The sequence below is a fragment of the Phodopus roborovskii genome, unplaced genomic scaffold (assembly GCF_943737965.1).
Source record: "Phodopus roborovskii unplaced genomic scaffold, PHOROB, whole genome shotgun sequence".
Classification (NCBI taxonomy): domain Eukaryota; kingdom Metazoa; phylum Chordata; class Mammalia; order Rodentia; family Cricetidae; genus Phodopus; species Phodopus roborovskii.
In genome coordinates, this window is record NW_026126540.1 from 4,267,425 (window position 1) to 4,291,266 (window position 23,842).

General features: G+C 37.8%; 1 protein-coding gene across 1 annotated transcript in view; it reads right to left on the reverse strand.

Moving 5' to 3' along the window:
- Positions 1-23,842, reverse strand: part of Ift80 (intraflagellar transport 80) — a 98,625-nt gene that overhangs the window by 56,633 nt on the left and 18,150 nt on the right. The window contains exons 3-8 of the mRNA XM_051198802.1: positions 21,981-22,200; positions 19,262-19,372; positions 16,500-16,568; positions 5,963-6,072; positions 1,386-1,475; positions 89-226 (exon numbers count right to left, since the gene is read on the reverse strand). Coding sequence (XP_051054759.1) covers positions 89-226; positions 1,386-1,475; positions 5,963-6,072; positions 16,500-16,568; positions 19,262-19,372; positions 21,981-22,200 — 738 coding nt within the window. The remainder of the gene's footprint in view (positions 1-88; positions 227-1,385; positions 1,476-5,962; positions 6,073-16,499; positions 16,569-19,261; positions 19,373-21,980; positions 22,201-23,842) is intronic.

Sequence of the window (23,842 nt, forward strand, 5' to 3'; positions counted from 1 at the left end):
GTTGAAAACATTTCATAGAGAACGCTATGTGTGGTACATTTCCACATCTATGGCAGCACATCTGTGACTGCTCATCACTGCAACTTACCCCTGTTTTATCACATAAGCGTAAGGTATGAAACGATCCAACAGCAAACAACTCTCCATCCGGAGCCCAGGCAACTGAGGTAATAGGGTGTTCATGAGGCTGAGAACTGTACAGCACACGGCCATAACTATCCCAAACCTACAAAATCAAATTTTTAAATGTTTTATAATAACACCACCATATTACTCCAAAAACAGTTTGTCCTTTAATAAAATATCAAGTGAAGACTAAGAAATCATAATTGTAGAATTAGCAACTAGATACTTTACCATCATACAAGAAAGACAACGCAGTATTCCTGGAAATTTATATGCCTCAGAAAGAAAAATTTCACATGACTAATCCTGAACTAAACATGACATCTACCCATCTTGAGTACTTTAAATTTAGTAGTAAACTCTGGCGATGGTTGGCCTTTCCTAGAATTTCTTTTTTCCAAACAAGACTTCGATTGACTTTCTCTAATAATTAATTAAAGACCCTGCAACTACAGATACACTAAATTTTACTGTTGGAGCTAAGGATACACCTCAATAGGGGTACTTTTTACCTAGTATATTAATGGTCTCAGTACTGCAGAAAGGGGGGAACATCTTAGCACCCGCAAATTATTATAGTCTGAAATGGACCAATATTTAGGAAGCTAGTAGGATTAATTTTTTAAAATGTTAAGTGAATAAAGAAATGAAACACAAGAAAGGGAGCTGAATTCATGTTGCTGCTTATTAAGTAAAATTTTTATTATGAGAACTTAAATAGCACTTAAAGTTGGAAACCAATTTGCTCAATTATCACAGATAAAATTCTAAAAGATTAGTCTTATATGCTAAATACTTTCCCCCTAAATTATATTCTTTTAAGCCAATAGTAAGTCTAAACATTATATATTATCATAGTCAGTTTTATTTATTAACTTGACATATATAGAATTATGTGAGAAGAGAATCTTGATAAGGGACCATCTAGCAGGTTGGGCTGGGGATATCTGGCGGGGGAGTTCTGTCTTGATTACATCAAATGAAGTGGGAAGGCCCTCCCATTGTGGGCAGCATGACTCCCTGGGTTTGTGTCTTGGACTTGGACTCTAAGAGTTGAAAAATCAACTGCATACAAGCATACATGCATTCATCCTCTCTCTGCTCTTCACCGTTGGTGTGACTATCTGCTTAAGTCCTGCCCTGACTTCCCTGCAATGATGGCACCTACAACTGGAAGTCAAACAAACCCTTTCTCTTTTAAAGCTGCTTTTGTCAGGGTGTTTTATCACAGTAACAGGAAATGAAGCTAAGACACATACCTTATACTTACAGTCTTCACCAGCAGATAAAATGAGATCGTTGACTGAGTTCCAATCGACTTTTAAAATAATGCCTTCATGGGCTTTCCACTATGAAGAGGGGAAAAGATATTATGGACAACTTTAGAAATGAATTTTTTCTATTTAAAAAAAAAACTGTTTTCTGTTTCCTTATTTTTTTTCTTAAGAGCTGAGGTTCTTACTGTTGCTCGACTTGACCTAAACTACTGGACTCAAGTGATACCTCTGCTACACCCTGCTAAGTAGCTAGGGTGACTGTAGACCACTATCATGCTCAGCTTGTCACCCTTTTCTAGTGCATTTCTTTTTTCTTCTTCTTTTTTCTTATCAACGTTTCATGGATTCCCATCTCCTTCAATAGCCACTGTGTGATCCCTTATTTGCTTGCTTCATTCCAATTTACATCTAGCACCATGACATCCACTATATAACTTACACCCTATGAAATTGCTCAGTTGCCTGGACTCCAGTTGGAAAACTGCTTGCTAAATTGTTAAGCTTGACTTTAACATAATGAACTGGAATAAATGTGATATAATCTAAGATATCAGCTGACTTCAATTCTCCTTTGCAGGTCCTCTCAGTGATACTGTCTTCGTGCTTACTTACAAAATTCTCTTTCCTCTTTTTCCCCTCTTTTTACACACACACACCACAGAAACTGATAATCTAGAAACTAAGCATGGATGTATTGCTGTTAAATGTGATTCATGCTCCCATTTGCTATTACCATTCATGTAATCAGGCATCTTTTTAATTTAAGATCCACTTGAACAACAAGCTCCTTGTGGCAGGAAACATGCTCTATTTCTCTTTCTTACAAAATAAACTGAGGACAGTTTTTGTTTGCTTGCTTGTGTGATGCTATGATCAAACCCAGGACCTCACACATGCTGACTTGCTTTGGAATACATCCCCAAGGGTTGCTCTATTCTATTTAATAACCAATACTCACCATACTCTCATACAGCTGGCATGTAGTATATTTATCCTGAACAAATACATATGCTTTCTCATATAAAACTGGATTCTAAATGTGTGTGATGCCTTAAAGGAAACTAGCCTTACAGTTCTAAACTTCATTCTTTTTCATGGACCATCCACACTTGCATGTGCTTATACTCCTGGAGAATTGCTACAAGTTTAGATTCCCAAAAGGAATGGATAATTTGTATTACATTTCTAATTATACTCTAACTCCTCTCTTGCTCCAGTGAATTGTGATAATGAGTATATTTTCTCTCTTCTATTCTCACTTACACAGAAGCAGTAAAGTACATTTTATGATGATGCACAAAACTTCCAAGTTTTGTTTATATAAACCTAATTACAGATGTCTTAATGCACATGAATGTAAACCAAAGGTATAAATGGAAAGATCCATGTTCCTGTCTTTGCTATCTAATTTCATTGCAGATTTATTGGTTATGTTTTTGTCAGCTTAATATAAGCTAGAAGAGAAGAGGGAGCCTCCATTGAGAAAATGCCTTTGTAAGAGTAGCCTGTAGGCTATTTTCTTGATTAACAATTGATATAAATAATAGACAGATGATGGACAGACAGGTAGATAAACATATATGGTCTACATAGAAATTATAATACAGAACATCAGAATCTCCTTGGTGTCTTTACTGCTTGAAATCTACATTTACCCAGCTTCTGAAATTGATGCTTCTTTTATTTTTAATTTTTGTGTTCAATTGCCCACATGTATGTATGTGGACTACATGTGTGCAACACCCACAGAAGCCAGTGGAAGGCATCAAATTCACAAGAACTGAAGTCATAGACAGATGCTACTGGCCATGTGGGTGCTGGGAACAGAACCAGGATCCTTTGCAAAAGCAGTTAAGTGTGCTTAGCTGCCCAGCCATCTTTCCAGTCCTCAAACTTATGCTTCTTAAAACACTCTTATACCTGACGCAGCTGTCAATCTCCATCACCAAGTTCCCTATGTCTTTTTAAAAATAACTTTTTTATTTGTTTTATTATTTTATACATGTTTTCCTGTGTATTATCTCTGAATACCACATGCGTGGTGCCTGTGGGGGGCCAGGAGAGGGCTGGAAATACAAACAGTTGTGAGTTATGTGGGTGCTGGAAATCTAACCTGTGTCCTCTAGAAGAACAGGCAGTGTTCTTATGGCTGAACAATTATTGTTCCAGCACCCCTTACATCTTTCTTTCTTTCTTCCTTTCTTTCTTTCTTTTTTTTTTTTTTTTTTTTTTCCTGAACTCTCTAGGGGAAGAAGGCATACTAATGCATAATAACATAACAGCATCAGCAACAGCTACTCAATATCAAGTGCTTAGGTCATACCAGACATGAATCCTCACAAACAATCACAGTAAGTAGGTATTACTGTCAGAGACAAGAAGATAAGATGCAAAGAGATGCAAAACTTTCTGTCATCACATAGAGGTAAGTGAAGGCCTGACCAGGTGCCTCACTCCAAAGCTGTGGAAGTTTAAACAAGAGCAGTTGAACTTGGCACATGGTTCTGGCTTTAGAGCCCTGAAGGATGTGTGAGAAAAGGAGTTGTGGAATCTTCTACAGTTAAAGAAAGGTGCTGAGCCCAGGTATGTGGCAGGACCTGTACAGGGGCTCTGGGGGCCACTGCATGAAGCTATGAAAGTAAACCCTGGGCCACACTGGAAACCCCAGGACTTGCCAAGGATTGCTGCAGACAAGAGTGGAACCAGCCGGAGAGACAGAGAAATGTGCTGCAGTTAGCCATTTAAGTCCTTTGATAACAGACATGGGGCTATAGGATTTGGAGTTTGCCCTGCTGGATTTCACTTTTGTGTTTTGGTTCATTTAGTATATTCTCACTATGGCCTTATTTGTTTCTTTTGGAAAGGTAATGTATATTCTGTCACTGTATGTTGGAAGTATATCATCTGTTTTTTGATTTTACAAGGATTATAATTAAAAGGTTGCCTTCAGTTTTAGAAGAGACTTTGTATTTTGGATTTTTATAATGTGTTGAGACTGTGAAAGACTATGGTGACTTTTAAACCCTTTTTCTATGATGCTGGAACAAAGTTCAAGAATGGAGTCATTGGGTGCTGGAGAGATGCCTCAGCAGTTAAGAGCACTGGCTGTTTTTCTAGAGGACCAGGGTTCAATACCCAGCACCCACATGGAAGCTAACGACTGTCTGTAACTCCAGTTATAGGGGATCCAGCACCCTCACACAAACATACATGCAGGCAAAACCCAATGCACATAAAAAAAAAAAATAAAAGAATGGAGTCATGTGAGACTTCTGAGTGCTTGTGAGAAAACTCCAAGGAAACAAGACAAGAGTTTTGTGACCTCAGTTTCTTCAAAATACAGAATTGTTCTTGGAATAGGTTTTCATACTCCTCCTAGCCGTAGAGGACAGGAACACATTTACTTCAGCTGTTATTTTGCCAAATGTGGCTTGTCCTTCTGATTATATACTTTATTCAGGTGACTTTTTTTTTTTTTTGAGACAGGGTTTCTCTGTAGGGTTTGTAGACCAGGCTGGCCTCAAACTCACAGAGATCCGCCTGCCTCTGCCTCCCAAGTGCTGGGAATAAAAGCATGTGCCACCACTGCCCAGCCCAGGTGACTCTTCTTAACCCTCAGAGTATAAACTGTTTGATGCTCTGAATAAAGTTGGTTATTGCATGAGTCCACCTCATTTTTAGGCCCCTGCTCTCAAGGTTCAAGCACCAACTAGAGCAGTAAATACTATAAATTGCCTTATTAACAGAAAAGTAAGACAAAATCCAAACAACACTGTTTATCAAAATGTAAGGGAAATCATTCTGTCTACTGTGTCTTTTATTTGGCCCTGCCTAACCTGTCTTAATAGCCATTGTTGTTTTGTTCACTTTCGAGTGATTCTGTTTACCTCTTTCCCTCAAATTTTTGAAAAACCAGTTTGTTTGTTTTTGTTTTTTTTTTTTTTTTCCCCTACTCCCTGAGTTTAGGGACCACCTCCTCGCTTATTCTTTAAGATTTAGCTCCTAAAAACTATTCCTCATTTCCAAATAGCACACAAGCAAACGTCAGTTCAACATCTATCCTTATGCCAAATGCTCTCTGTATTATTCATAAAGTTATATACACATAATTGGTCCTAAGTCTTATATTGACTCCTCCATTCTAAAAATACTAAAAGAATGCTAGGCCTTTGACAGAGCACAAGTGTTAGAACTAATGATAATGATGACTAAAAACAAAATCTAAGCACTCTTAAGAGTTTCACTTAGTGTTGTTTCATCTCAGACCTACACACTGGAGGCTGACTCTGTAAACTGAAGGATGCTCGTTTGTGCTGAATCACATGACAACTTAGTCACTCCAAACACCTGCAGGACTGACTATAACAATGACAGCTGAAATAACAGAGAAGTAAGCCTTTTGGGAAACATGAACAAAAATGCCCTTAAAGTCTGATAAAATTGTAAACTCAAAGCTCTGAGACTGGCAGGTGACTAACCAGAAGGAAGGGACTGCAAGGACCACCCAGCTTCACAATGACATACAGCCAGACAGCAACTTACAAATGCCTGAGATGTACCTGTAAAACTTTAGCATTTGGTTGAAGAGGTTTAATGATGAGCTGTTTGCCTGCTGTATAAAGAACCTTTTCTGAATCAGGGCCCCATGCTACTGAATACACTGGGATTCCTGTAAAAAAGAAAGGGGAGATGATAAATGCACATTTTCATGGCTTTAAAAAAATACAGTAATGTTAAGAGAATCAAAATATTGGTATGGTGGCACAAGAATACTAGGGAGGCAGAGGCAGGGTAACCCTAATTCAAGGCCAGAGAGCTACACTGAATGACCCCATCTCAATCAAATCAAAATGAATAACCTCAGTGTTATTTTCATTTCCTCCTTAGGTGTCCTTTCATACTGGACAACAGTCTGACACTGAAACACAAATGGATCTTAATAATACCTCAAAATAAAAATATTAAAGACTGTGAATCACTGACATGCTAATATTTTGTATTTGTATGTTTTAATTTTGTTTTTTGTTTGGTTGGTTTTTTTTTTGTTATTATTAGTTTTGGGTTTTGGTGTTTGTTTGGTTGATTGTTATTTGAGAAATGATCCTACTGTGTAGCCCAGGCCAGCCTCACAAACATCCTACCTTACTTTTTTTTTGTTTTGTTTTTTATTTATTATTTATTTTATATAACCATTACTTTTGCACTAGGATTACAAGTGTGCCCTACCTCAACAATGACACAACATCTTTCAACCAATTTGGATCTTGCTGAGAAAACACAACATTTTTCAGACATTCTAGATATTATGCTATGAAAATCTAGGATAAAGGTTTACTAAAATTCATGGTTTTTTTATCCTCCCCCCATGGATAGCCAACGAAGCTGAAACTGCCTCAATGTATAAAATAAATGTATAATTTATATACAATATTACATATAAACAATATATATATAAATATATGTTCTATATGAATATATATATGTAAACACACACACACACAAACACGTTTAGGGTTTCTTCACATAGTCCTGACTTTTCTTGACTCCCTATGTAGGCCAGGCTAGCCTTGAACTCACAGATCCACCTGCCTCTGTCCCCCAGAATGCTGGATTAAAATCATGCACACCACACTAGGCTGGTATATTGTTACATAAAATATACACTGGGTGACTGTTGCTATCATTCTCCACTGTGTTTTCTGAGACTCACTGAACCTAGAGCTCAACAATTAGGCTAGACTGGCTAGCCAGCAAGTCCCATGGACCCTCCTGGGCAGAGGCCTCCACAGTGATGGGATTGCAGGTGTGATCTCTATGTGGGTGCTAGGAATAAGAATTCAGGTCTTTCAGTGGAGCCAGAATGTACCCCTGGTGCACAAAAGGACCTTGCGAACACACCCCCCATGGAGGGATAACTGCCTTAATCTAGAGACAGGAGAGAAGCCCTAGTCCCTACTTCTCATGACCTGTCAGATCTACATGACCCCAACTGGATGGCATTCCTCTGCATATGGAATTGGGGTGAGGGGGATGGGAGGGGAGTGTGGTTAGGGTGCATGTGAGAGGGCAGAGAGGATAAAAGGGAGGAAGGGAGGGAGAACTGGGATCGACATGTAAAATATAAAAAAAAAAAAAAAAAACTCTGGGAAGAAATTCAAAAAAGAATTCAGGTCTTTCCTTGTATGACAAGCACTTTACCAAATGGTCCATCTCCCTGTCCTCAAGCCTGTGATTTCTTACATTTCAGATTCTCAGAGGAGGAAGGTTTTGCTGTTCATTACATGGTGCCTATAACAGGATGACAATGATACCGAAACAGGGCAGTACAAGTTTACTTACTGTTGTGGTTTGAATGTGCAATGCTCGCCATTGCAGGCTGGGCCTCAGCTGATAGCACTATTTGAGAAGATTCTGGAAACTTGAGGAGGTAGTACCAAGCTAAAGGAAGTATAACACTGAGGCCTTGAGCCCCACCCTTGTCTCTGGCTACGTCCTTGCTGCCATAATGCAAGCTGCTCTGCTTCTCCATGGCATAGAGGTCGTCATGGCTCAAACCTCTGAAGCTGTGAGAACAGTGAAAGCCTTCCTCCTTTGTTCATGACAATGTCTGTCACAGCAAGAGAGTCTGACAAATATATCTATCATAAGCCACATTAATTTGATACGGATTTTGGTTTCTGACAAAGATTTACATAGTACTCTTTTAACTCAGTTATATTTAAGGACACTATTTCATTTCCTGCCATCCTTCCTTTAACAACAAAAAGATTTGCTTATTTTTATTTTATGTGTTTAAGTGTTTTGCCTGAATCTACTATGTCTGTGAACCATGGCTGGTACCCATGCAGGCCAGAAGAGGGTGTCAGGTTTCCTGGAATTGGAGTTACAGACCACTGTGAGCCACCATGTGGGTGCTGAGGTTAGAAACTGGGTCCTCTGGAAGAGCAGCCAGTGCTCTTCACCACTGAGCCATCTCTCCACTTTTTTCTTGACACAGGATCTTGACATTTAGCCAGGCTAGTCTCAGTCTCCTGATCCTGCTGCATTTGTACCCCAAGAGCTAAGATCAGAGGTAAACATGCACCACCATGCTTAGCAATGACAGTATTCTTAACTTGGTTACTCCCTTGGCTACCTAATATCTTCTCAAAATCTATGTTTTATGTGACCTTCATTTTAAAAAAAACTAAATATAATAGCCAAGTAAGTGGTACATGCCTATAATCTCTGCATTCAGAAGGCTGAGACAGGAAGATTACAAACAGAAGGTTATGCTGGACTACATGATGAGTGATAGGGCAGTCTAGGTTAGAAAGCAGTATTTTATCTCACACACATACACACACACACACACACACACACACACACACACACACACATATATAATCTCCAATGTTTTCAATAGGATATATATAGTAATATATAACCTGTAATGTCCTTGCCTTGGCTGAACTGTCTATTCATTAGAAAAATGAATCAAGGTTATATAATTAATCCATGAACCATTAGCCATTTATAATTATAAAATCAAGCCTTTAAAAAGTGTCTAGCATCAGACTGTTACAGAAATTGGCTTCTATGAAGAAATAAATGAACAAATATTCAAGAGATTAACATTCCCAGGAAAATAAAATCTGAATTTGATGATTCATGGTCAATCAATAAGATTTTTGTTTGTTTGTTTGTTTTTGTGTTTTGAGACAGCATTTCTTTATAGCCCTGGCTATAAAGCTTTATAGCTCTGGCTATCATGGAACTTGCTTTATATACCAGGCTAGCCTTGAACTCAGAGAGATCCACCCTCTAGTACTGGAATTAAAGACATGTGTCAAAACCACTCAGCATGATTTAATTACTTATTTAGAGACACCCCACCCCTACAAGAGCTATAAGGCAGCCAATGGTTGCTGAGAGGAAAAATATATTTTCTGCAGGGACAAGACCTCAGGTAAGTTATACAAGCTCAAGTGCTCAGCCCTAAATACATGTGCATACTGGCAATACTAAATGAATTCAGTAGGTCGCATACACACACAACAACAGTAGGCTTTATACACACAGAACAACAACAGTGTCAGGCATGATGGTGATACATTCCTTTATTCCTAGCACTCTGACAGATCTCTGTGAGTTCAAGGCCAGCTTGATCTACATATCTAGCCAATGAGACCCTGTTTCAAACAAAACAAAACTTAACAACAATTAAGGAACAGGTTATGACTTTAAGGTAGTGGGGACATGGGAGGAGTTGGAAAGGGTAGAAGGAGCAGAGTAGAAATGATGTAAATACAGTGTACTCACGTATAAAATTCTCAATTTTTTAAATTAAAAAAATAAATGTAGTTAGGATTATAGTAAACTAGTATGTGCTTTCTAATTTCCATATTATAGTTATATTTTTGTGCAAAAGGGAAATTAATATATTTTAATTTACAACTTATCAAATATTCACAACAGACAGTAAAAGTACACTTTGCTGAGTTATAAACTAACCAATGATAAACACCTGCCCCAAGGAAACAACTCTGTAAGTACTGCTCCCATTGAGTTACACAGGATGTGACTTTAGGCCCTCAGTTGTGGTCAAAGGCACAGCTGGGGTGTAGGATGAGGAGCCTGGGATGTTTTCACCCCCTTCACTTTAACATTTGAATTGAGGCCCTCTTCAGCTGGCTGGGTCACCATTTCCTGGTTTCCAAACCTCCCTTCAGAATACTTATCTACCATGTTAGGATAAGGAGACAATTTATTTCCTGCCTATACAGGTTTTAAAGTATTAATAATGATTCAGAAACATTTATGATTGAGAGTATAAAACGAAGTAAGCTTAGAAAGTGAAACAAGTAGTTCCTTTGTTACAAGTGTTTAAACCACATTCCTTCAATCAGGAAGTTTCTATCTGGGCATTTTGGATGAAGAGCATTTATTCAGGTAGATGAACAGCTTCACAAAGAAAAATGGTTTCATTTATGACGAATCCCTCCTACTGGCATTTGAGACAAATTCATAATATTTAAACTGCTGTTTAAAAAAATATGTATTAAAGCAAGAATTAGGCACGGCAGTGCATGTGTGTGATCCCAGCACTTCAGACTGTGGCTGTGGCAAGAGGACTACTCCAAGTTCAAGGCCAGCCTGAGCTAGATGTACAGCAAGTCCAGGCCAATCAGGACTCTCTCTACATCAAGAAAAAACAAACAAACTAATAAAGCACTAACCATCCCTAGTGCTGTACATTTTGCAAAGTAGAAAAATAACACTTCTAGGCTCCAGATTGAATAATTTTAAAATACAAATTTAGCAAATTATATAACAGGATGTTAAGTTTATCACTAACAAAAATAGACACACATAATCACTTTATAATCACTTCTGGCTTTTTTGGAAATTTTTATTTATGTCCCATTTTAGTTAAAACATTCAAGAAGATCTTGTTTTTCTGACTTGGTACACTAAAGTCATGTGATCTTTTTGACATTTTTTAAGAAACCACATGCACCTGGGGTTGTGTTAAATGTCAGACCCTTATCTCTCTGTAAAACAAATAATCTAAATTCTTTCAACCTGTTGAAAGCATTTTAAACCACAGAGGAGTCAAGAAAAGTGTATTTCAATTGTTTTAAGGAAGTACCTGGTCAAATGCACTGTGTTTTTCACATTCATATCATAACAGTATCCCCTAAAAGTGTTGTTTTTCTGTTACTGAAGGATATATTAGAAACAAATTGCTCACTAATGTGATGCAGTGGCAATTTTTGTCTAGAATTGAATGTGGATTTATAGAGAGGGTGGAAATATTTAGAATGAAGTCTAGCATTAAATAAACAGCATCTGTTAACCAATGGTAACTACTAGCAATGGCTTTGTAATATAATGATCAAACAGTAGCTTCCTTTGTTGTTCACTGTAGTAAGCACTCAAGAATTAAGTTGCAGCTGAACAATAGTGGCCCACACTTGTAATGGCCACACTGGAGAGGTTGAAGCAGGCCTGATCCACAGTGCATTTCAGACAAGCTGGGGTCACTGTGTAAGGTCCTGTTAAAAATAATAACAATGACTTTTCCTTTTCATTCTACCTATAGAAGACATGTACTAACTAACTATAGATTATCAAGTGGGACTCATTCCAAAAACATGACTTCTTGTTTATGTATGTCACTGGGTCAGAAAAAAAGCCTAAATAAAAGCATTTGTTTCTTCAGTTTCTATCCTCAGCTAGCTCCCTATTTCCCTATAACTTCACTTTTCTTTCAACTTTTACCTTAAAATTAATTTTACCCTTATTTCTGACCTTCAACACATTTCCATTTGCTCCTAAGACATCTTCACTAATTTCATTGTATACATACTGTACCACCTTTATCATTCCACTTCTGTTTGCAAATAGGAAGAAATGTCCTTACACATTTAATTGAATATCACAATCCATAATCAAAAATACACAATAACACAGATAGGACTTAATTATAATTATTCACAACTTACATATTTTTCTTAAGGATGATAATTCTTCATGCACCAGTAAGAATCATTTCTAAGCCAAGTAAAACTGCATCCCACCCAAGCTGGGATTCATCTTTAATATTCAAAGACAGTTATGATTATTGTTTTATATGTAAAAACTTAGTAGTCATAAACTTTCTATATGAAAATCTTTAATAGTCAACAAATGAAAACAAGACCTGCTATGGTGGCATGCACTTTTAATCCCTGTATTCCAGAGTCAGAGTCAAAAGGATCTCTGGGAGTTCAAGGACAGCCAGGACTAAAGAGACCCTGTCTCAAAAAAATAAAATAAAATAAAATAAAGAAAGAAACGAATTGAAGAACTAATTTCCCTTCATCAACAAATAAATACATAGGCCAATAAAATGGCTCAGCAGGGAAATGCACACACTGCCCAGCCTGATAACCTGAGTTTGAACCCCAGGACCCACATGCTGGAAGGGAAGAATCAACTTCTGTAAACTGTCCTCTTGTAGTGAGGTTAGCACACCAGAGACCACCACTGAGACACTCTTACAGCCAATGAGAAAGTCTTTATTGCCGGTTGACAATTGCAAAGGGAAGCTTGCCAAATCATGCAGCCCGAACCCCCCAATTCTGTCTTTCATGCACAAAAACCACAAAATCCTGATTGCTAAATTTCAGTTAGTAAGAAGTGGAACTACAGAAGACAAAAAAAAAAAAGCAGGGTTAGTACATTCTGTAGACTTTGTAGACTTTTCTGTAATCATTGACTTAGCCTTTGTTCCTGTGTTGGCAGGTGTTGCAGCCTACATGCAGGGTTGGTTTCAAGGCCTGATGATGTTTCTAATATGGCGTCGGTTGCGCTAAAATGGGGGACTGGTCTACTAAGGTCTGGGCCTGTTACACTCTGACCATCACTTTTATACCATGGCACCCATTCACCCACACACACACATATGTACACTAAATAAATGTAATATATATGTGTATATATATGTATATATGCCAGAGAATAAACTTTTCAAAAAAGCAGTGTAACTAACATAAACATGTAGAAAAAATAACAATAAAAATCAACACTGTTCATACAATTCTGAGCTTTAGAGTAATTTGGATTTAATATATTTTTATATCAAATTTCCAGAGCCTGTAAAGGAAGCTGACTTGCCTGGCTTTCTGATTTGAGACATTAGCACCTAGTCTTCAAGTAGTCTAGATTTACAAATGTTCTGAAAATCTGGTCTCTAACTTACATTATAAGTCATCAGGATCTGTTCCTTCTAGAATATGTCATTATGACAAGTTAACTTCTCTAATGATTTTTCCAGAGATGAAATAGGAAAAGTATGCCTTGCTAGAAAAGTAGACCAATAATTAAAAACTTAAGAATTAAATGTACAGTTCTGTAGTATTAACTTTTTTAAACAGCAGTTTATTCAATTGAAATATTGACAGGATAACTGAAATAAGAAAATTTAACAATATTATTTATCAATTTCATAATTAACATAAACCTTGAATAAGAATAAGATTTTAAACAGGGCAAAAATGATTAATAGTTTTAAAGTCCTCATCACCCCCCACCCTCAACAAGGTTTCTCTGAAGCCCTAGCTGTCCTGGAACTTGCTCCATATACCAGGCTAGCCTCAGAGACCCACCTGCCTCTGCCTCTCTGCCTCTGCCTCTCTGCCTCTCTGCCTCTCTGCTTCTGCCTCTCTGCCTCTGCCTCTCTGCCTCTCTACCTCTGCCTCTGCCTCTGCCATGGCCTGGCTCTCAAAGTCATTTTTATACCAAGGAAATTCGTGCTATTTAGAATGCTGATGCATAGTATCATTACAATTTTAAAACATTTCCTTGTTTGTAAACTAAGCAGCAGTTCAGTTTCTAGTTTGCTAACATATAAAATACAGCACACAACCAATACACAGAACTATATCACTATATAACTATAACTACATAACTAATATGTAGAACTGTATCAATGAATAATATCAATATTGAGCAACTTATTCCAAGTTTCTACTTTAGACTTGGAAAGTCCGAAATAACGGACACAAGGATAGTATGTGGGAAAGAAGACAACCGAGAAGGGGCTGGGGAGATGCTTGGTGGCTACGAGCAGTTGCTGCTCTTGCAGAGGACCTGGGTTTGGCTCCCAGCACTGACATGCTGGCTCACAACCATTTGTAACTCCTATTCCAAGAGATTTGATACGCTCTTCTGACTGTTGATGACATGGTATAAGAAAAACTATGGGGCCTAGAGCTATAGCTAGCATGAGAGTAGCACTTGCCTAGAAGTTACAGGGCCTTTGATTGGAGCTCCAGCTTCAGCATTAAAAGAAAGAAGAAGAAGAAAAGAAAATCTATAAAGCCAAAAGAAAATCACTGTGCCCACAAAAGAAAGACTTACTTTCTAAAGATACATTTCATAATTTTACTACTAAGTTAATAATTAATCAACTTTAAAACATGAAACATACCTAAAACTATTCCTAAGAATTAAGTTTCTATTTCTATTTAGAGATTATGAGTAAAAATATTTTATCTCAAAAGAAAAAGACTACTTAGTATTTCTGGTCACTTATGATAACATTTGCTTAATATAAGCAAAAAAATGTAACCTTAACATTAGTCTAAGAGTAAACATCACTTTTAAAGTGGCATTAATTATAGATGCTTTACACTATAACTTTTTAATATAATTCTGAACAGTCATCTGAAAGATCAGCTCATACATGCATAGGTAAACATAAGATTGCTTTATGTTCTAGATCATTATTCCGCTATACTCTAAGAATTTACGTGTAATCTAAGCCCCAACAGGAATGACCACCATAATGACTTACTGCCTCTCCTTTCTGTACTCCAAACACTGAGGTGCTCCTTTAAACACTGTCAGTCACCAAGTTACACTCATCTCTGTGTTTATTCCCCTTTATTAGGACAGAAATCAAGGAATGCTAATATCAAGTTTTTGAGACAGTATAGCCAGGCTAGACAGAAAATGACTATGTAGAACAAGCCTCAAACTGGTGGGCATCCTCATGCCTTAGGCTCCAAGTACTAGGATTACAAGCATGGTCCACTCTGCCTGGTTACTGGGACTTTTAAATGAAGAGGATGTGTTTAATATCTTTTCTTACATAGTTTTCAATCTTTCTTTTCAGTACCATGGACTGAACCCAAGACCTGCATACTATACAAGTGTTCTACCAATGAGTTATTTTTGAGACAAAGTCTTGCTATATATTCCAAGATGGTCTCAAATTCACAATCCGTCTGCCTTTGTCTCATAAGTGTTGGGATTGCATGCATGCAGTACCATGTCCAGCTAGATTGTCTTAACTAAACACCCAGACCAATTTTATGTGCAAGACACTCTAAATATTTCAGAATCATTTAAAAAGAATATTTAGCCTACAGCTGCATTTATATAGGTTCATTAACATAAAGAAAAAGCCTGTTTGTCAATAATATAGCTCTGCATACTCAGGAACTCACTACTGAATATTCAGGAACTCACTATGTAGACCAGACTGCCTTTGAACTCACAGAGATCCACCTCCTTCTACCTCCAGGGTGCTGGGATTAAAGGTGCCATCACACCATGCCTGGCTTTTTAAATATATTTTAATTTAAATAATATTACCATGGTCCATCAGGTAAGTATGGATCACAGAAAGTAAGAAAAAGTACGGGGCCAATGAGATGACTCAGCAGAAAAAGATACCACCACACCTGTGACCTGAGTCCCATCCCTAGAATCCACATGGTAGAGATGAGAAAACTAACTAGCACAAATTGATCTGTTACCCTCACATGTGCGCTTCATGGGTGAAGACATGTAAACCTACAAATAAATGAATACATAAATGGAATTTTAAAAAGTATAGGGGCTAGAGAGATGGCTCAACAATTAATGAGCATTTATTTATTGCTCTTGCAGAGGACCCAGATTCAAGGCCCAGCTCCCACAAAGTAGCTCACAACCACTTGAACTGTGGCTTCAGGGTATCTGACACCCTTGCCCTCTTCTGACCTCCACAGGTACCAGGCATGCACATGGTTCGCAGACAAGCATGCAAGCAAAACATTCACATACACAAAATAAATAAGTCTTTTTAAAAATGTCCCTAAATCCAAAGAAAAGTAAGAGAATTCAGATCTTGAGTGTGACCAAAGTCAATTTCAACCACTATCAAAGATTCCTTTTTTTAAGAAAAAAAGAAGTATTTTCTTATATTTATTTATTTATTTTGTCATTTTTATGTGTCTGAATATTTGCCTACATGTATATATGTGTACCATGTACATGTCTGGTGCACTTGGAAAGTCACAAGAGGGTATCAGGTTCCCTGAAACCGAACTTACACTGTTGTGAGCTGCCATGTGGGTGCTAGGAATTGAACCCAGATCTTTTGCAAGAACAGTAAGTGCACTTAAATTCTGAGCCACCTCTCTAGCCCAATAACAGATTATTTATTTAAAAAAAAAATGTTGAGACACATGTGTTGTACAGTCTAGGAAAATAACGACCAATTATAAAGCAAAATTGCTGAGCTAATGTTGGGACACATGTGTTGTACAGTCTTGGAAATTAAATGACCAGTTGTAAGCATACCTTGCTGAGCTAATGTTGACCTAAGCATCCCCGTCTTTGACCAGATTTTCACTTGTCCATCTTCTCCAACTATGAAGGAAAAAAAAAAATTATATGTAGAAAATAATCTCAAGTTTATACTTGTACATATAAATAAACATCTAAATGTTTAAAATTCAGACACAATTCATTCCAATCCTAATAGGGTAAGTTGTAACAGTAGATTTAAGAAGAAATTGCATGAAAAAAAACCCTTCATCAACAGAACCTAACTTCCATATCAAAAATTTTATTTTTCGTTAAAACTTAGGAATATATTACTCATATACTACTTCCATTGTCACTCTGATCTCCACTTAGAACTTCAAGGAAAGTACTCTTGGTGTATGATCTGCTGCAGCTGAACACCAGGGATCAGGAGAAGAAATGGGTGAAATAATGGGACCCACTGGAGAACATCTTAGCTGAAAAGAGAAGAAAAGGCCTGGTGCTACAGAGAACTGTTTAAGAAAAGCCTTGCTGTTTGGTTGGTTGGTTTTGGCTTTGGTTTGTTTGGTTTTTGAGTTTTTTCAAGGCAGGGTCTCACTATGTAGCTCTGGTTGTCCTGAAACTCACTATGTAGACCAGGCCTCAAACTCACAGAGACCCACCTGCCACTTCCTCCCAAGTACTGGAATTAAAGGTGTGCACCACTACATCCAGTGGGATTTTTGGTTTTATTTATTTATTATATTTTATTTTTGTGGTGTTGGTGATCAAAGCTAGATCCTTGCACACAGTAGATGAATACTCTACTACTAAGCTCCATTCCAGCCTGGAATTTATATTTCCTGCCTAATTTTTCAAATAATTCACATCTAAATCCATTTATATGCTGAAAAAGAAGCCATAGGAAAAGAAGTTGCAGGTGAGACAGAGGACATGTCACTAAAGAAAAAAAAAATTTAAATCCACCTAAAGAGACCTTAGGGATAGATTAAAAACATCTGCACAGAGTCTTCACTATTCCTTTTCTCAGGGTGCAGCTTTTATCCTCACTCTGCCTCAGTGTGGTCTGTACTTAGTGACCTGCTTTTAAAGAACAGAGTGGGATGGAAATGGCAGAGTATAATTTCTGAGAGTGAGTCAGAAAAGATACTGTGGCTTCTAACCTGCTATTTTTTTGGATCCCTGGGAAGCCAGATGCCATTTTATAAAAATACTTCATCAGCCCTATAGAATTGCCTATGTGGCAAGGAATTAAAGTCTCCTGCCAAAGCCAAAGATCTTACTAAGGTCTTCTGCCTGCATCCAAGTGTGTAAACCAAGCTAGAAGTGGACCTTCCAGCACAGTCAAGCCTTCCTATGACTGCAGCCACATGGTACCACTTGAAAAAACCTCATGACACTCTAAGCCAGAAATACCCACCCACTAAAGCTGCTCCCAGGCCATAGAAATAGCCACACAGCCAATGCTTGTTGTTTAAGTGTTGAGATAACTCATTATGCAGCAATTGGTGACTAATACAGTAAATACAGTAAGTCCTACCTGGAGTAGGTCTGGGATGGAAGAGAGAAGAGATATAAAGCTAAATTACATGAGAAGATTTTCAATTTTGGAACTTTTAAAAAAGTTGTAACTTTTATCTATTCTAGGGACTTGATCTTTTGTTTTGTTGTTAGTTTTGTGAGACAGGTTTTCTTATGTAGCACTGGCTGCTATCTTGGAACTCACTCTGTAGACCAGGGTGGCCTCAAATTCAGAGATCCAGCTGCCTGGGATTAAAGGCATGCACGATCATACCTGATAGAGTTGATCATTCTAAAAGCTTTCTTTGATAGAATATTCTCCAAAAAGTCATAAATAAGAGTAACAATATGATACTCAAGAAAAGGACATAGTGGTATTCTCCTCTAGCTCCAGCATTCAAGGCTGAAACAGGAAGATTGCTAAATATGTGACCAGAATGACCTACAAAAATTAATACCAGGCCAACCTGTACTACATATCAAGACTCTGTCTCTAGACAGAAAATGAAGAAAAATAAAATATTCTGAATGATACCATTTACACAGCAGTCTAGATTGGTGTTATGACAATTATTTGCTACTAGATAGTGAAATATGCCACTGCTAAATGAATTCATGATGGTTAATTGTTTGGCTTTGTTTTGATTTTTTGTTGGTTTGGTTGGTTTGGTGTTTCTGAGACAGTGTTCCTCTGTGTAACAGCTCTGGTGTGATGGCTAGTTTTAAATGTCAACTTGCCCCATCTAAAGCCACCTGGGAAGAGAATCCGTTGAGAAATATCTAGGTCAGGTGGGCCAAGGGGCATGCCTATGGGGAATTACACTGATTTTTAAATGATGTGGGGAAACCCAGCCCAATGTGGGCAGCACCACTTCATGGCTGGGCCCAGAACTATGAACAGCAAAAAAGAGCTAGTGAAGTATTTGCCCTCTTTCTGCTCTTGATTCAATTTACTGAGTTCCTTTATTTTTTTTAAATTTAGTTATTTTTATCCTATGAATTGACTTTCCCACAAAAATAGACTATAAACCTGGACTCGTAAGCACAATCAAACCCTCTCATCCCAGATGTTGTCTCTGGTCTCTGATCACAATATTTTATCATAGCATAGAAATGAAACCAGAACAATGAAAATATTTTCTATGAAACATTCATTTGAAATGCTACTTTGGATGTGGAGGATATTGCTCAGTGGTAGATCACTTGCCTAGTATATGAAGGGCCAGGTTTTGATGCCAGCACAGCAAAGTGATGCAAATTTGCAGAGAACTTACCTGTAACTAATGCGGTCCCCTCGTAATTCCATCTTCCTGCAAGCACAGCTCCACAGTGAGCCTCTACACTTTTTTCCACTCTTCCTAACTTGGAAATGAGATGAAATTTACCTAAAAGAAATTATCTGTGAGAACCTACTTTATTAAATTAACTTATGCTAAAACATTTGTTGAGTTCCTACTACTAGGCTAATTAGCATTAATTAACTAATAGTTATTAGGCACTAGAGGCATAAGAGCAAATAATGTCATAATTCTCCATCTCAAGGAACACAAGTCTAATAAAAAGATGCAAAAAAGTCTCACATGATAGACACTCACATATAGTATATTTCATTTAGTAAGCAAAAAAAAAGGGGGGGGTGATTTGGATTTAAAATACACTTAAGTCCTGAATAATAAAAGCAATCGCTTATTTTAAAAAGGATGAATTAATCCTAACTTTTTGGAGTAATACAAATTAATTACAAAGGGGAAAATAGTTATATACATTTGAAAGATATGAAACACATTTTTGAAGATCACAAATGCCCTACAAATGTCCACAGACTAGGGCACATCTGTAACATCAGCACATAAGAGGTAGAAGGACAGTGAATTCCAGAACAACCTGGGTTACACAGTGAGTTCAAGAGTAGCCTGGAATACATAGTGAGGCTCGGGGGGGGGGGGGAAGGGGGAGGGCAGGGGAGACAGGGAGGAAGGGAGGAGAAGAAAGAGAAAAGGAGAGGCGAGGGGAGGGAAGGAGGGGGGAAAACAGTGTTAAAGGGAAAAATAATATCAAACAAATACTAAACTTAGGTTAATTTTTATAGTAGTCTAGTCTGGATTGTTAATTTTGAAAATTATATACCACAGAATTAAACAAATGAGTGTATATACTGATAATGATAACTGCACTTCCTCAATGTTTCCAAGAATCAGAAAAAGAAAAACTAAAATTCTGTGGTATTAAATTAGAACTGGTGTTAGTAAAATATATTCAAGGTTTAGATAGAAAGTGATAGAAAACTGACTACTGACATACATCTAAAAATAATTTAGAATGCATATGGCCGTCAGAGGACAAGTTGCAGAAGTCAGTTTCTCCTTCCCACAATGTGGGTTCCAGGGACTGAATTCAAGCCATCAGGCTTGGCAGCAAGTGCCTTTATCCACTGAGCCATCTGAATAGCCCTAATTTCTGGAGTCTTTGTCATCCCATGTCTTACTTCTGTTTGATGAAGAGTCTGAAGAGTAGACACACCCCATTAGAAGGAATACTACAAGCAGTGTCCCTATCTTGGCTTTACATATCATTAACCATCTAAAAACAAGCCTGTTTGGAAAATGGCTGATTTAGAAAATGGGACTAAGAACTACAAGATTAGTTTGGGACATTTTGTGCCAGTAAGGAAGTACTCGAGAAATGATAACTACATGTACACAACAAAAACAAAATCAATGCAGCTGGCTCCACCAATGGGGCTCTCAGTGGCCAAATACGGAACAATTTCAAAATCAAGATTAAGAAATTATAGTAACACAAATAAAAAAATTCTATGAGGCTAACATTAAACTAAGTAAGACAGATGACCATGGGACAGAAAGTTTTTCCCTGAAGCAGGATACCAACTATTTAACACGGGATAGGATTATAGAGATAGATTATAGAGAAAACTATCAGTTGGCAGCTTCTCTGGGAATAAATGATCTAGCCAAGAACCATCAGTAGATTTTTAAAATGGAAGGAAGTCTAAGAAGGAATGGAATACTTTTATGTAGTCTCAAATGTATTTTCATACAAATTATTAAAAGGGAGAAAATAGAGGCAGGAGAGATAGCTCAATGGTTAAGAGCACTTGTTGCTCTTGCAGAAGACCAGCGTCACTTCTCAATACCCACATGGTGGCTCTAGGGCATTGCACACCCTCATCTAACATCTGCAAGATTCAGGCATACATGCGGTGTACATACATACATGTAGGAAAAACACTTGTAACCATAAAGTAAAACAAATCAAAAAGTGAGGGAGAAAATAGTAACACCATAGTAGATTAACTTAGAAAGCACTTACTGTCAGGTAAGGCATTAACATCACAATAGTGTTTCAAATCAGCACCATAAATCTCCTGATATTCCCACTAAAAACTTGTAAGCTGAATCAAATCATAAAGAAACAGTGAAAAAAAAAAAAAAAAAAACAGGCCTGGCCAGGTGATGGTGGTGCATGCCTTTAGTCCCAGCACTTGGAGAGAGGCAGAAGCAGGCATATATCTGTGAGTTCCAGGCCAGTCTGGTCTACAGAGTGAGTTCCAGGACAGCCAGGGCTGTTACACGGAAAAACCCTGTTTCAAAAAAAAAAAAAAAAAAAAACAAAAGGAAAGAAAAAACCCAGGCCTGAATCCTTCAAAATCACCAAGGTCATACAAGAAAATAAAATGTGCCGATGACAGTATATTCACTTCAAATAGCAGTTTTGTAAAACAACTCTAGGCACATTTCATGAGTCTATACTATATTTTCAGTATACAGATGTGCATAGGACATTATTTGAAAACTTATTATTAGAGGGCTGGAGAGATGACTCAGCAGTTAAGAGCACTAAGTGCTCTACCAGGGGACCTGGGTTCAATTCCCAGCACCTACATGGTAACTTGCAACTGTCTGTAATTCCAGGATCCAACCCCCTCACATAGACATGCACACAGGCAAAATACTAATAAAACAAACAACTTACCATCAGAACTTGTGAGGACGAAACTTTCTGCCTGCGTCTGCTTCTTCATGCCTAAACTTTTGGGAAACCAGTGAAGATCGATCGGGTAGATGTCATCAGGCAGCTTTACTATGAGACTGGTTTCACTGGTTAGCAAGTTCCACTTCACTATCTGGTGATCATCGCTGCAAGAGTATAGCTCCTCAGCCGTTGTCCAACCTACACAGCTCACTAATTCCTGATGTGGTGTTGTGTTAAGGAGACCCAGCAAAAAAGGCTTCTGTCTTTAAAGGCATTCAAGATGTAGATCATGAAAAGTGTCATAGCCAAATGTCTCCAAGTTTCACCATGTATTTTTCTTTGTATGACTTTTTCTTTTCTCTTTTTCTTCCAAGACAGGGTCTCTCTGTGTAGCCTTGGCTGTTCTGGAACTTACTCTGGAGACCAGGCTGGCCTCAAACTCAAGAGATCTGCCTACCTCAGCTTCCCAAGTGCTAAGATTAAAGGCTTGCACCACCACCACCTGGCTCATTGTGTGATTTTTAATATTTTTTCCATTTAAAGGAAAATGTCTTCCAAACAAGTTGTAAGGATGGAAATTAAAGAAAGCATGGTCAAAAGATACATACATACACTCAAAATCAGTCAGTAAAAATCAAAAGGTAGGAAATGATGTTGGGAGATAGACAGGAAGAAAGGGGGACAAAAGATACATAGTTATATATGTATTAATTAAGTTATTAGGATGCATTTGCATTGTTATAATTTTAAAATTGTTTTAGATTTATCTAACATGTATGATTTATTTACTGTGTATGAGTGTTTTGCTTGCATGTATGCCTGTACCCCATATACATGATTAGTACCTGTGGAAGTTAGAAAAAGCTAATTCAGAGATCTATGTACACAGCTAGAGTCATCTGGAAGGAAGGAACCTCAAAATTTTGAGGAAATAACCCACCAGATCATCAGATCTTGATTAATGATAGATGTAGACGGGCCCTGCTTACTGTGGGCATTGCTACCTCTGGGCTGGTGGTCCTGGGTGCCATAGGAAGCCAGGCTGAGGAAACCATGAGAGACAAATCAGCAACTAGCATCAGCTCCTGCCTCCAGGTTCCACCAGTTTGAGTTCCTGCCCTGTCTTTCTGTAGTGATGGACTGGGATGTGAAACTGTAAGGTAAAATAAACCCTTTCTTCCCCAGGTTGTTTTTGGTCATGTGTTTTATCACACACAGCAATAAAAACCTAACTAACTAAGATAAGGAGTAATGGAAGAATGTGAGCCATGTGAGTGCTGGGAACTGAACTGTGTGCTCTGCAAGAATAGTAAGTACTCTTAACCTCTGAGCCATCTCTCCATCCCTCTCCCTCTTTTTGAGACAGGGTCTCCCTGTGTAACCATGGCTGGCCTAAAACGTACTATCTAGAGCAAGCTGGCCTCAAAATCACAGGAATCCATTTGCCTTTGCCTCCCAAGTGCTGAGATTAAAGCCATGAACCACAATGCTGGTAACACATACTATTTTATAAGTTAACATTGATTTTTAGGAAGACAGAACTTTATCAGTGAATTGTCTCTTTCAGTTACACATTATGATAGCTTCTAGGGATGCTAGGGCCTAACAGCTGGAACCATCTTACCATTGCTCCTGCTTTCATTTTAGTTACCTATTCTTATTTTTTCACTTATTGTCCCAAGAACAAACCTAGGGCACTGTGTATGATAGCTAAGTTATTTATGTTTAATGGACAATACAATGTTTTACGTTTTAAAATAATATTTATTAATGTGTGATTGTGTGCATGTGTGTGTGTGATATATTATTTATGATTTATTAAGCTTGCCTGAGGATTCAGAAAGCAATGTCAGTCTCAAGCT